At 38.0% G+C, this 13,400-nt stretch overlaps 1 protein-coding gene across 7 annotated transcripts in view; it reads left to right on the top strand.

Moving 5' to 3' along the window:
* Positions 1–13,400, top strand: part of wdfy3 (WD repeat and FYVE domain containing 3) — a 79,602-nt gene that overhangs the window by 29,148 nt on the left and 37,054 nt on the right. For all 7 annotated transcript variants that reach the window (XM_081366748.1, XM_081366750.1, XM_081366751.1 and 4 more), the window contains 8 exons: positions 664–1,131; positions 1,569–1,667; positions 3,408–3,601; positions 4,281–4,738; positions 7,445–7,616; positions 8,865–9,079; positions 10,848–10,960; positions 12,277–12,511. In XM_081366748.1, coding sequence (XP_081222874.1) covers positions 664–1,131; positions 1,569–1,667; positions 3,408–3,601; positions 4,281–4,738; positions 7,445–7,616; positions 8,865–9,079; positions 10,848–10,960; positions 12,277–12,511 — 1,954 coding nt within the window. The remainder of the gene's footprint in view (positions 1–663; positions 1,132–1,568; positions 1,668–3,407; positions 3,602–4,280; positions 4,739–7,444; positions 7,617–8,864; positions 9,080–10,847; positions 10,961–12,276; positions 12,512–13,400) is intronic.

Genomic DNA, 13,400 nt, shown 5'->3' with positions numbered 1-13,400 from the left:
ATTCACTTTTGGAGGCTATTCAGCAGTGTTGTAGTTGAGACCAGCTCATTCGAGTCTGAGTCAAGACAGAGACCAGAAGCGGATTGAGTCAAGTCAAGTCAAGTCAAGACTATGAATAAATGGAAAATACTTTTTTGGTCTTGGTCCTCGACTCAAGACCCTATTTTCATGGTCATGGATCATGGTCTTGGTCTTGTTGTGGATTTGGTCTTGACTTGAACTCGACTCCCTTCTGGTCTCAGTCTTGGACTTGAATGAGCTGGTCTTGACTACAACACTTATGAGTGTTATGTGCTACTATATGTTACTGATGTCTTGTTTACAACATAATTATTTAAAAGTTGTCATGAATATAGACTTCTGCGGAATCTGCGCACAGATGAAGAGGAAATGAAAATATGTGAGGTTGTGTGTTACTAGCTATGCAAGAGTCCACCAAAGGTCACAAGATTTTCTACAGTTTAATACTGTCATTAGTATTACTGTATGTGGTGTTAAACTAATAATACAAACTTTTGTTATTTACTCAACATCATGTTGTTCGAAACCTGTATGACTTTCTTTCTTCTATGAAACAAAATGGGAGTCATTTTGAATAATGTATTTTTATTTTTTTTCATTGTCCATGAACCGTTTACTTAATAGTTTGATTTTTCTTTTCAGGCCACACGGTCAGGAACATCCATGCTTTTTCTGTGCTTCAGAATGCCTTCTTGAAGGCAAAGAGTGGTCGATTAGCACGTATGATCCTTGAAGCCATCGCCAATATCTATGCTGCCGACTACGCCAACTATTTCATCTTAGAGGCGCAGCATGCACTGTCACAGTTTGCAGAGCGAGTAACAAAGCTACCGGAGGTGCAGTCCAAGTACTTTGAGCTGCTGGAGTTTGTTGTCTTCGGGCTTAATTACGTACCATGCAAAGAGCTTTTTAGCGTTAGCGTGCTATTAAAGTCGAGCACTTCTTATGGATGCAGCATCACAGCCACTCGCACTCTTCTCAAGCTTGGGCGCCACCATCCCGTCTTCAGTGATGTCTTCCGTGAAGTTGGACTGCTAGAAGTGCTAGTTAACCTGCTCCACAAATATGCAGCGCTGTTGAAAGACCCAACGCAAGCCCATGTCGAGCAGGGTAACACTTTTGTAAACTACATTTAAATAGTTACGACTAACACTCACACACATATACAGTATATACAGTATAGTATATATAGTGTTTGTTATTATATTGAATTACTTTTCATATTTATATTTTAGTGTTTTTTCTTTCAGATTTTTAGTTTCAGTTTCAAGTTTTAGTAATTTTGTCATTTCTTTTATTAGTTTGTTTAATATTTATATTTTGTTTGATTTTTTTATTTAAGTTTTAGTCATTTTAGTACTTAAACTTTTATTTCAGCTAGTTGCCAGAACAACAATTCAGATTTTTATTGAAGTTTTAAGTTTTTCATCTAATATCTATAGTTAACACTTTGTATACGTTTCAGTTTTGTATTTAGTTAACAATTACAGTGCTGAAATTGGTTTTAATTGCATTCTTTGTTTACTGCTCCCGCTTACTGCGGTCAGGTGATGCCAAGAACAATGTGGCTGAAGATCAAAAGCAGCTTGCCTGGCTTGTCATGGAGACACTTACAGTACTCTTGCAAGGCTCGAACACCAATGCAGGTAAATGTGTTGCACAGCTGTCTCCTTGAACAGGGATCTCAGTGAAGGATTTACTTTGACTCCTTTTTTCTTTTTTCTAAGTTACATTTTTGGACTTTCTGAGATAGGAAGGTATAGAGAGAGGGGAATGGAATTGGGCTCCAACTTGCTGGGTTTTGAAAGAGGAAATGGTGAGCAGTAGGCATGGATTTAGAACGACTCAGTAGTTTTGGTGTCATGTCTCTTCCTCTTTAGCTACTTTTGTTCATAATCAGGGCCACACTGCATCTGTCTAGAAAACTCTGCAGATTTACGCAGAATTGCAAAGCCCATGATTTAAGGCCCTGATTCACTCGTGGGTCACGTCTGATCTCAACGGACTCGTGAGGAGAAATTAACTGGAAAAGATTTCCACGAGAAAGAAGGCGGAGCCTCAGCGCACACCTACCTGTTACGTTATCGGAGCGGACCAATGGTAGAATAAAGGTGTTTACCAGCCGAAGCGAACTTTCCTGAAAAGTTTGGCAAGCTTTTTCGAACTCCCAAAACAAACTCCAAATGAAGTTTGTTTTGGCCTGATTTTGTTCAAAATGACGTCACATCAGTTCGTTCTTCTATTTCGCTTGAAGTATATCGGGGCCTTTACAGCGTTCTACACAACCCCACAACTTGTGTTTTTGTTAACGTGAGGTTTTTGGTATTATTGTAGTAATGTGTAACTGAAAGTTCATCTCTCTAGAAAGGAAGTCCTCAAAGAGATTTTTTTGTACTGTTTTATCTTTGTATAATTCATGTAAGTACTTTAAAGATAATCACAGTTTTAAGAAAATAAGCTTCCATAAGTTTTGGCTGAAAATTGAGGTGATCATCCCTTTTTCCTTTAAAATAGTCATTAGGCTTTAGCTGCATCACAGCTGTAAACCGTCATCTGATACTTCCTACTTAGTTGCTGGTGGTATTAGGGGGAGAGTCATTTTCATTCTCCAGAGCATTTGATTGGACAAAAATTTGTGTTGTGCAGGCTGAGTCATTAGTATTTATTTTTTTTACATTTTGTAAGAAGACAATTTCTACTTTTTTAAATGTGGAAGATCTGCTAGGTAAATTTCATAAACGTTTAGCAGTACACTAGCATAGATGTGTCAAAGCTAATAGGCATGGACACAAAGCCAAAAAAGAAATGTTTTGCTTTAATGGGGCCTAAAACAGAAATACGAGATTGACATTGCCTTTTTTTTTTTTTACTTTCCAGTGAACCTCTTAGGCTTTTATTATAATTTCATTATTGTGGTCCAGTTTTTCCTTTTTTTATGCACTCAGGGACGAGTCAAAATTCATTTTCTTGCTCTCAGGCCCTGCAGTAGTCTCACTCTCGGTGCTGAGTCAGGTCTCTGGTTAAGGAACACTCTTAACTTCAGCTCTGTAATCATTTCTCTTCTGTATCATGACTGCTGATAGTCTCAGAATGCTCTCTCTCACAGATGTTCTCATGCTTTATTCATTGGTAGCCAATCAGAATGGTTTTGTTGCAGAAAATGACTAAAGAGAGTAATTCCAAACGTGGCACTGCCAGTGAGGTGATCAGTCATTCCTAAATCTCACTACAGCCCAGTCTTGATGTGTCTAATATTTACACAAACAATACATTAAAGATCTTGCCAAGCTATAAAGTTGAATCTGGAACACAAAATTGCTTGTCTCCAAGCTTATATGATAAGCTTACTCAGATAAATTTTTAACAATAAAATCTCAATCTCTCAGGTTTGTTCCGTGAGTTTGGCGGAGCACGGTGCGTGCACAACATTGTGAAGTATCGTCAGTGTCGTGAGCACGCTCTGATGATCATTCAGCAGCTGGTGCTGTCGTCTTCTGGAGATGATGACATGGGCACTCTGCTCGGCCTTATGCACTCCGCACCGTCAACAGAACTACAGCTCAAAACTGACATTCTGCGGGTGAGGCACATTCATAACTCTGAGAAGAAATAAGTGTGCACATGCAGCCCAAGTTGGTTACAGGTGCAGGTGACAATGGAACAAATGTGGGAAAGAATATCCGCGCATTGAAATTAATGTTGCAAAGTTTTATTGAACAACTGCAGTGTTTTGCCTAATGAGAGACCTACTGATCAAAATGTTTCAGTTTGGTAAATAAAATTTTGGTACATTGATATTCTATGTTATGTTATATAATATAATATATAAAAGGCATAATATGATATATTAGTTTGCATATATTTACTTATATTTCCCTACATTCTTAAATCTAACACAATAGATATATTATTTTTTTTTCTTTTTGATGCACAATTTAGTGTTGAAAACAGTAGTGCTGCCCCTAATATCTTTGTGAAAACCATGGTACAGTATTTTCCATTTTTAGAAGGTCAAAAAAGAACAGCATTTGCTCAAAATAGTAAAGCCATTACAAAAGATTTCTGTCACTTTCAATCAATTGAATGCATCTTTGCTGAATAAAATATAATTTCTTTGGGGGAAAAAAGGAAAATATATTTTTTTTACTGAACCCAAACTTTTAAATAGTTGTATACTGAGGAGCATCCTTGTTGCACAATTAACTTCCATCCGTATGATTTAAATTTGAATTCACTTGACAATCTTTGTTTCTCATTAGGCTTTGCTGGCTGTGCTGCGCGAGAACCACCGTACACGCACCGTCTTCCGCAAGGTGGGCGGCTTTGTGTACGTGACCTCACTGCTGGTTGCCATGGAGCGTTCTCTCTGTTCTCCACCTGTCAGCGGCTGGGAGAAGGTCAACCAGAACAAAGTCTTCGAACTTCTACACACCGTATTCTGCACTCTAACAGCAGCCATGCGTTATGACCCTGCCAACTCGCACTTCTTTCGTACTGAGATCCAGTACGAGAAGCTGGCCGATGCAGTGCGACTTTTGGGATGTTTTTCTGATGCTAAGAAAGCTGGTCCAGCAACTGTCTTCCCTTCAAATGCCCAGCCATTCCAGCGGTTACTGGAGGATGAGATCATACCTGCAGAAAACGTGTGTCCCACACTCAAGCACTGCAGCAAGCTGTTCATCTACCTGTACAAGATGGCCACCGACTCATTTGACAGGTGTGTATAAAAAGAAGTCTTTTCTTAATGTATAGAAAGGGTCAATGTTTTTTGGTGAGATATCAGTAACATGGCTGCAAAGAAAATGAAATCCATCTTTTCATGGGAGCAGTTCACTTTTATTGAGGCATTTTAATAGGATTTTAGTCAGGATGGGCATCTCGAGTGATTCAGTTGAGTACATTTTACACATAAAAATACTTTTAAAAATGAAGGGCCAGATTTACTAACAGCTTGCGCCAGTGCAAATCCTCTTTTGGCGTTAAAAAACTACTGTCAGGTTTTACTAAATACATGCAGTGAATTATTTGCGCTGAAAATATTCTCGGTTTTCTGAGGCGAGAGACTTTTTATTTCGTAACAAGTTACAAAAATAACGTTAGAATAATGACACTGACATATAGCCTGACGACATCTCATCTGACCGCAGATACTGAATCAGGAGAACGTTCTTCTCAGAAATGTGAATAGCTTTCACAAACGTCTTTCAAAATCAAGTCTCGCATCAGAAAAATGTAGAATTACATTTGTTGTCGTTTCTTTGACTGTACATTGTGGCCCACCAGTTGAGAAATACTGCATTAATGTATCTTTGTCGTTAGTCATGCAATCTGAGTGTAGCTGTGCTTTGGGCTTGTGTTTTTGTTAGATTTGCATGATCTGTAGTTGTTCTAAGGTCTATGTGCTGTGCCTTGAGCTGTAATTCAACAGGAGCTAACTGCCTCCCTCTCTTGCTCTTTTCTCATTTCTTTGTCTCTCTTAACCTCTGGCATTGCCTGGCTGCACACTCTGGGTGTGTGTGGTATGGACCTGCTGTTTGTGTTTGTATGGCTGTGTGAACGTCTGGTCTGTCTTTATGTTGATTGTTTGGTTCGTGACTCCGCGTGTCCGTGTTTTGAATCGTTGTAGTCGTGCCGAGCAGGTGCCCCCCTGCTTGACTCACGAGACCTCGCTGCCCTCTCCTTGGGGCACGCCAGCAATCGCCAGGAAGAGGTACTGCTTTCTGCCACCTCTTCCTTTTCTCCCTCTCTTTTTCTGTTCTGTGCTTGTCGAGTGACCGGACACATTTTTCCCAGTCTGTTTCCCTCTCTTTTCCTTCCTTTGTTCACTTTCCTCTCACACCTTCCTTGGTTATTTTGTTTCTGTTCTTTAAAGGGATTGTATTGCCCCAAAATGAAAGTCAGCATTTACTGTCATCATTTACTGTAGGGATGTATGTACTATATATTGGGACCTTATCGGTAATCTGCCGATATAAGATATTTTTAAACCATTCATACTACCATTCAAAAGTCTTAGATAAGATTAAAAATAGTTTTCTTAGTCAACAAGGCTGCATTTATTTGATCAAAAATACAGTTAAACAGTCATATTGTGAAAGATTATTACAGTTCAAAATAACTCTTTTTCTATTTGAATATATTTTAAAATGTAATTTATTCCTGCGATGACAAAGCTGTATTTTCAGCATCATTACTCAAGTCTTCAGTGTCACATGATCCTTCATAAATCATTCTAATGTGCTGATTTGGTGCTCAAGAAACAGTAATTATTATCAGTGTTGAATACTGTTGAATTACTTTTGTAATAGTATATTATGCACAATTACAAGTAACTAACCCTAAACATAACCCTATAGTAAGCACATGTAGGCTAGTTAATCAATATTACTTAGTAATATTTTATGTAATTACACTATAACAACGTCAACATTTGAATGGTAGTGTAAATCTGTTGATATAGTTTAATTAATCACCTTTAACTAACGCTCACTTAAAGTTAATCTTCAAAAACACTAATCATTTAAGAACACTGTTCAATGTAATCTTTAGCAGATCTTAAAATGAATATAATTTTGTGATGCCTTAATATGTGTTGTTATTTTCAATTTATTTAGACAAAAGATTGTGTAGAATTTTATTATGCATTAATCTGAACAGATATCACATGGAATTGGCAATAAAAAAGAATGATTTAAAGTGATAAAAAGGTATCTCTTCCATGTAATGTTCTCTCTAACAAGCCCCAACAAGCAACAGGAAATTAGCTGATCACATGTATACATGTAGCCCTGCCCTTAATCTTGCTCCTTATAGTTGTCCATTAAACATGTTATAATTGACTGTCATCGTGCTGTGCCAGGCTACATTTTTGTTTTCAGTGTGAACAGACAAATTGCTTGTCGTAGAAAACTTAAAGCATCACATTGGTTTAGGATACTGTATTTCATCTTCTCCCTCTGATCAGAGTGATTGCCTTCTGCAATTTTCCTCTTACTTTTCCTCTCCTTGATCATCTCCTTGACCATGCTTTCATCCTCCTCTGCACCATCTCATCTGCCGTGTTGAGCTACTTTGCTTACCCATAAAGCTTTGCAGTTGCAAAAATTTCCGCTCCTCTGGTTGCTCTGACAGCTTTTTTTCAGTCATTTCAAACTCTCTGTGGGGAGTTTTGATTCATAAGTAACATTATATCAAAGCATAAATAACATAAATGGAATTTCAGTGCTGTATTTAAGAGTAAGTTTAACTATGACCAAAAAATCCTTCTTTCAAAAAGCTGTCTAAGCTTTTTCAGCGTTTTAGCTTTTATCTGGAAAATGATTTGGCCAAGCCAAAATGTGTAAGTGAATTACTCTTTTCAGACACTGAGACTAAGTAATGAGACTAAGAAGAGACATTAAGTGATCTTTTTCTTTCCCAATAGACATGGCTACCACAGCTCATCCAACTCTGCTTCTAGTAAAGCCATAACGGACCTGAAGCTGCACTTGGGGAATCAGTTCCAGCATTCTTCAGACCCTGTAGTCATCCACCCTGGGGCAGTGCTGGCAATGATCGACCTCCTACCCTCTGTTTCTTCTGACACACAGCCCGAGGTACGAGTTTCTTGTAGACATAGGCTCTATCTCAAAACCTAGTGAACTGACACTTTGTTTGGTGTCTACATGGGAATGCCTAATGCAAAATCTTAATGTTGGCATGTAGCTAGGAGAGATAAGAATGTGTTGCTGAGCTTGTCAGCATCAAATATGGTCATATACCTTGGTGTATCTATGATGCTACCTCAAAAATGTTTGTATACACTACAGTTTAAAAGTTTACCGTCAGTAAGAAAAAAAAATACTTTTATTCAGTAAGGATGCATTAAATTGATCATAAGTGACAAAAATGGATCTTGGTTTCCACACAAAATATTAAGTAGTTGATGCTCAACTGTTTTGAGCTTCAAATCCGAATATTAGAATGATTTCTGAAGGATCATGATGCTTTTACTGTGTTTTTGGTCAAATAAATGCAGCCTTGGTGAGCATACTTTTTTTTTTTATATATATATAAAAAAAACTTACCAATCAGGTTTTTAGTGATAATGTGGGATGAAGGCTGTCTCAATATGCAGCCATATTATAAACTTTAAATTACCAAGTAGTGCTTCCTTGGTTTTGAGATGGAGTCAAGACTTTGTTCACACTTATTCAGTTTAATGATTTGTTACCTAAGCATGATTTTGTTTTTCACCTACAGTAAGTTGTCAAAATCGAGGGATTTTATCAGAATGAAAGCGTCTTTTGGGGATTTTGTGTAAAGGCGCCATTCCCAGTTAAGCTCTATCGACAGCATTTTTGTTATGTTTGCCACGATTACCACAGAAACGAATCTAAGCTGCTCCCTGGAGAGGTTCAGAGAGTATCTAGAGAGTTACATGCTAACAATGGAAGAATGTGAGGCAACACATCGGCTCAAATTTAAATGATATTCCGTGGGATTCGATAGCAAATGTGCCATGCTGATGACATGAATGAATTTGTATGTAACCTAGAGCATTCCTTTTAAGGGATGTGTCTTCTGAAATCAGGCCTATAAGAAATTTAAGTAAAATTCTTATAGGATATCAAATAAATTAAATATTAAGACCGTATTGGATACTACTGCAGGGTTCACAATGAGAATCTGATACACTGATGTTTTTGTTGTCCCTGTGATGAGGATTGTCCACAGAACCTACTTGACTAGTGATAGCGTTTTATGTTTGGCTTGTGCCACTGCAATGTGAATTTTAAATTGATCTGAATTAAGTGTACTACTAAGTGTCCTGCAGCTCACTTCACCCTTGCTCTGCTCCTTAGCATGCTCTGGACCTGCAGCTAGCTGTTGCTAACATTCTGCAGCTGTTGGTGCATTCGGAGAGGAACCAGCAGATCCTGTGTGAGGCAGGTCTGCACTCACGCTTGCTTCAGCGCTGTAGCTGCGCTTTGGGAGACGAAGATCACCCACTCCACCCACCGCTGCAAAGGATGTTTGAGCGACTGGCCTCCCAGGCACTACAGCCGATGGTGCTCAGGTGAGTCTAAGTTTGCTCAGAACATTTTTTTTACGGATTTTTATTGATAATAATAAAATATTATGACAAGTATATTAACATAACATAATATAACAGGATATTAAGGCCCTCCCTGCTGCCAGTACAGTACTATACAGCGTATACAGTACATTACACAACTGATACAGTGCAGATTAGAGGGCCAGCTCTTTGTCCAGTGCATCTCAAGGCCTCAGCAATATTTATTTAAGTGATGAATTTTCATGAATAGGTTCTTAATGGAGCATGTTTCTGCCCCCAGCCGTTTATTGATTAGTCTCTCACATGTGAGCTCTTTTGAACTGATTTTTGTTTATACAAGTACCAATCAGTTAAAGTCTGGCTTGACGATTCAGTCTGTTCTGATTTAATCTTATCACAGCTGCACGTTTGCATAAAAGGAAAATGATCAAATTTGACGCATCTTAATATTATTCAAAGCTCTCCATGGGTCTCCTCCAAGTCAAACGGATTAGCGATTTCAATTTTCCGCATGGATGGTCAAATGTGATGAAGGATGCAGACTCGGTTCACTACAAAATAAAAAACAAAACAGCAGTTCACTCCAGCTCATTTGAGGAATCATACCATGCCTTGTATCTTGGTTTAAATGTCATGCAACAGTCAGCTCTGGAAAAATCCTTCTGCAAATAGATGTAATAATGATAACAATAAAAAATAACAATATTTACTTAAAGCTGCAGTCCGTAACTTTTTTGGGTTCAAAATTATCCAAAATAAATTTTTGAGCAAGTACATAATCAGCCAGTGTTCAAAACTATCTGCTTGCCTTAGTTTGAGTCAAAACGGTAAGCTTGTAATGTTTTTAATTCCAGTGGTACTGGTGGATTTCCGTGGGAAATTAAAGCATGCCTTTGCGTCATTACGTCACATCTGTACACATAAAGAAGATGTCCTGGCTAGTAGGCTATATTGCATGCTAGGATATTGGAAGTGGAGATTTATAGCCTTTTCTCACAGCACTTGATATAATTAAACATCAATTTGATGGCGGATCCAGAAAGGTTCAAACGACAATCACCAGTGACAACTGGAGATTCACCCGTTGTAAAATGCAAAAGACTTCGCCGGGGCCATGCGAAAACAAGGATAATATCGGAAGGGAATTAAATGTAGTCACGCAATGCTGATGTTGTTAACATTAACAATTTGAGAACAAAGGTTAATTTGCACGGTTTGACGTGATCGTCAGATTTAATCAGCGCAATTTACTGCAATGCTTTTTTCACTTAGTTGGTCAGAACAAAAGTGGATGTTACTTATTTGTTCAGATGACATTTTCCGGTGAAAATTCATATGTTGGTCATACTTCCAAAAAGTAGAATCTGTGATTCCGAATTACAGTATATCCACACCGGCGCGGCGACTGACAGCCGCACATTCTCCTCAAAACATTGGATTCATCCGCGCTGTGCCGTGCCGAGGCACAACCCACGTAAAGTTGATAATTTTACATGAGTTTTTACGAAATAACTGCAATTGCAGATTTCGAACAGAGATGGCGACAAAGAGGAAAAACTACGGACTGCAGCTTTAAGTGATTAATATGTATTGTTTATTAATATGTATTGTTGTTATTTAATATGTTTTTAATTCTTTTTATTTTTATTATTTACGGTCTTTGTCTTAATCTATTTCTTAATGTATTGTGATTATGCTGGAAGATCAGGCAACTGTTCATTGTGTGGCTTATTGCTGTCGCTATAAAATGTTTTTATATATTTTCCAGGGAATTTTTACGACTAGGGAATCCTCTGAATTGCGGTGCCTGGGACAAAAAGCTACTGAAGCAGTACCGGGTCCATAAGCCGAGCTCCCTCAGCTATGAAGCTGAAATGCGAAGTAAGGAGAAAAAAAGAGGAATGCATAAAGACTGTTAGAACTGTCAGTGTGCTTTTGTACCATCCCGTAAACAGTTTGTGTCAGTGTTACGTGGTCTTGTCTCTGTGGTTTCTCTGTGGGCCAGTGAAAGGAGGGACATTACTTCAGGCTTCACTGACTGTGGTCTTTGGTGAAATGCCATCAATCACCATCAGAATCAAACAAAACATTCTCCTCTCGGTCTCCTCGACTCTGCCTGCTGAGAGCCGTTCAATTGAACACGGTTTTGCCGGAGATGAGTTCCCAGCTTCCCTAATTACCAGTGAAATTACTTTTCTCCAAGCTCTCCATGTCCAGCGAGTCCTTTTTGAGCTTGCTAATTTAAAGGTTTCCTGCTTGCTTAGTTGATAGTCTCTGAGGAATACTGCTGTGTGTCCAGGGTCCAGTGAAAGCAGATATTTTTGTTGGTTATATCCACAACAGATTATGTCAGAATGAGGTTATTTAAGATAACTCTAATTTAAACAGAATGAAAAGATACCTTTAGCATTCATTTTTTTGACCTTTCTGTTTCACTGCTTGAATCTTTAAACAGCAACATTGGGTGAAAGTGAAATGGCATTTATTATGTATGGGAATTCTTGATAAATTGACTGAATATTTTATATTATAAGGTACTTTCACAAATAGGGTACAAAATAGGGCCTGAAATGAAATAATGTTTTATTCTTCAACTAATGGCTAGTAAAATGAGATGGGTGCTAAACAATTTGAGAATTTTTATCATGAACCTCAGAAGGGCAGACTAAAAATTATGAGTGGTTTTAATTTTTATTTTCAGTTTAATTCATGTGAGTTTTTTTTTTTTTCTGTTACCAAAATTTGAGACATTCAGTGTTGGGTAATAATAGCTTACAACCGTTATTTTCTTGTTTTCAATAAATAAATACATTTAAATAATTAAGATATTATGTTACATATATTTATGTAAAAAAATATATATATATAAATATACAATATATATATATACAAAATCTATTAATAAAAAAGAAACAAACATTTTCACTACAGACATTTAATGTGATGCTTTTCATGCGATGTTAATGTTATATAGTAGTTTATCAAACATATCTAACAAGATGTTTCTTAATGTTTCTTTAAAAAAATATAAACAGCTCATATTAAAGTATAAAGTCACTTATACTAACAGAAATAACTGTTATCAATGTTACATCACAATTGACCATTAACTCATTCTAATTAATAGTGTAAAACTGAGCGAGCAGGAGAGTTTACGGGACCAGCCTAATTGTACATTTGACCTTTTGCACCTCCAGACAGCATGACCCTGTCCATGGAGGGTTTTGGGCCGGATAGCGTGTTCACAATTAACGAGGACAATAGCCAGTACCGGATCAGTCGAAGTCTGGTGCGATCAGCTGAGGGCAGCACCGTGCCCCTCACCCGAGTCAAGTGCCTGGTCTCCATGACGACGCCCCATGACATCCGTCTCCATGGATCGTCCGTCACACCCGCCTTCGTGGAGTTCGACACGTCATTGGAGGGATTCGGGTAAGGCTGTCTGCACTAGTCTAGCCAAGCCTATCTTTTGAAGATAAAGGTTGTTTGCACACAGCCACTGTTTGCAGGCAGATACCCGTTTAGGCATCAGAGATTTATTGGCTTCAGTTCAGAATGTGTTTATCAGATATATGCGTCAGTCAAACATTTATATGGTGTTGTGCTTTTAAAAGCTTGACCTAGTTTAAAGCTCACAGAAAAACAGAGGCTTGAAATACGCTTACATCTCTGAACGTATCTCAGTTCAAAGCGCAACAAAGAATCCACACTGAGCCTCCATCTGTTTCTGTTTAACATAATCCCATCAGGGTACGTGCTAAAACTGAAAATAACACATCTTTAATATTTCATTTTTTTCATTAATTATGAAAGCGCAGTGATCATCATTTGTCTTATATCCAAAGTATTAGCTGCTTAAATGGGAGATTTATGTGTATGAAATGGGTCAACAGTTCCGTTTTTGTACCCAGCAGACATAATAGAGAGACCCACATGCTTCAAGTAATATTAGTTGTGCACAGATTGAATTTTGTTAGGCTCCCAATGGCCTCTCTGTTGCTTGAACAATTGTGCAGCAGTTCTACTGACTTAAATACCACAAATTCCCATTAAACCTGCATTAAATGCACAGGCAAATCAGATGATGTGTCTTTTATGTGTCTTAGTCAGGATCCTCCTGTGTCTTTAAATACTTCCTCCTTCATCTGAATAGGACATGCAGTTTAGAATAATTGAAGATGTAAAAATCACTTGTACCTTGCCCACATTTCATCTTGCGGATGCTGAGAAAACTCTCGCGTACACACACGGTCCCCATCTGCCTTCATGAAAAATTCATGTAAACACGTTCTGTATTGGGCCATGCAGACCAGCCTAATGG

Source organism: Scardinius erythrophthalmus (genome assembly GCF_964197995.2).
Source record: "Scardinius erythrophthalmus genome assembly, chromosome: 5".
NCBI classification, from domain to species: Eukaryota; Metazoa; Chordata; class Actinopteri; order Cypriniformes; family Leuciscidae; genus Scardinius; species Scardinius erythrophthalmus.
The sequence above is the reverse complement of the archived record's forward strand: the minus strand, read 5'-3'. Positions and strand labels throughout refer to the sequence as shown.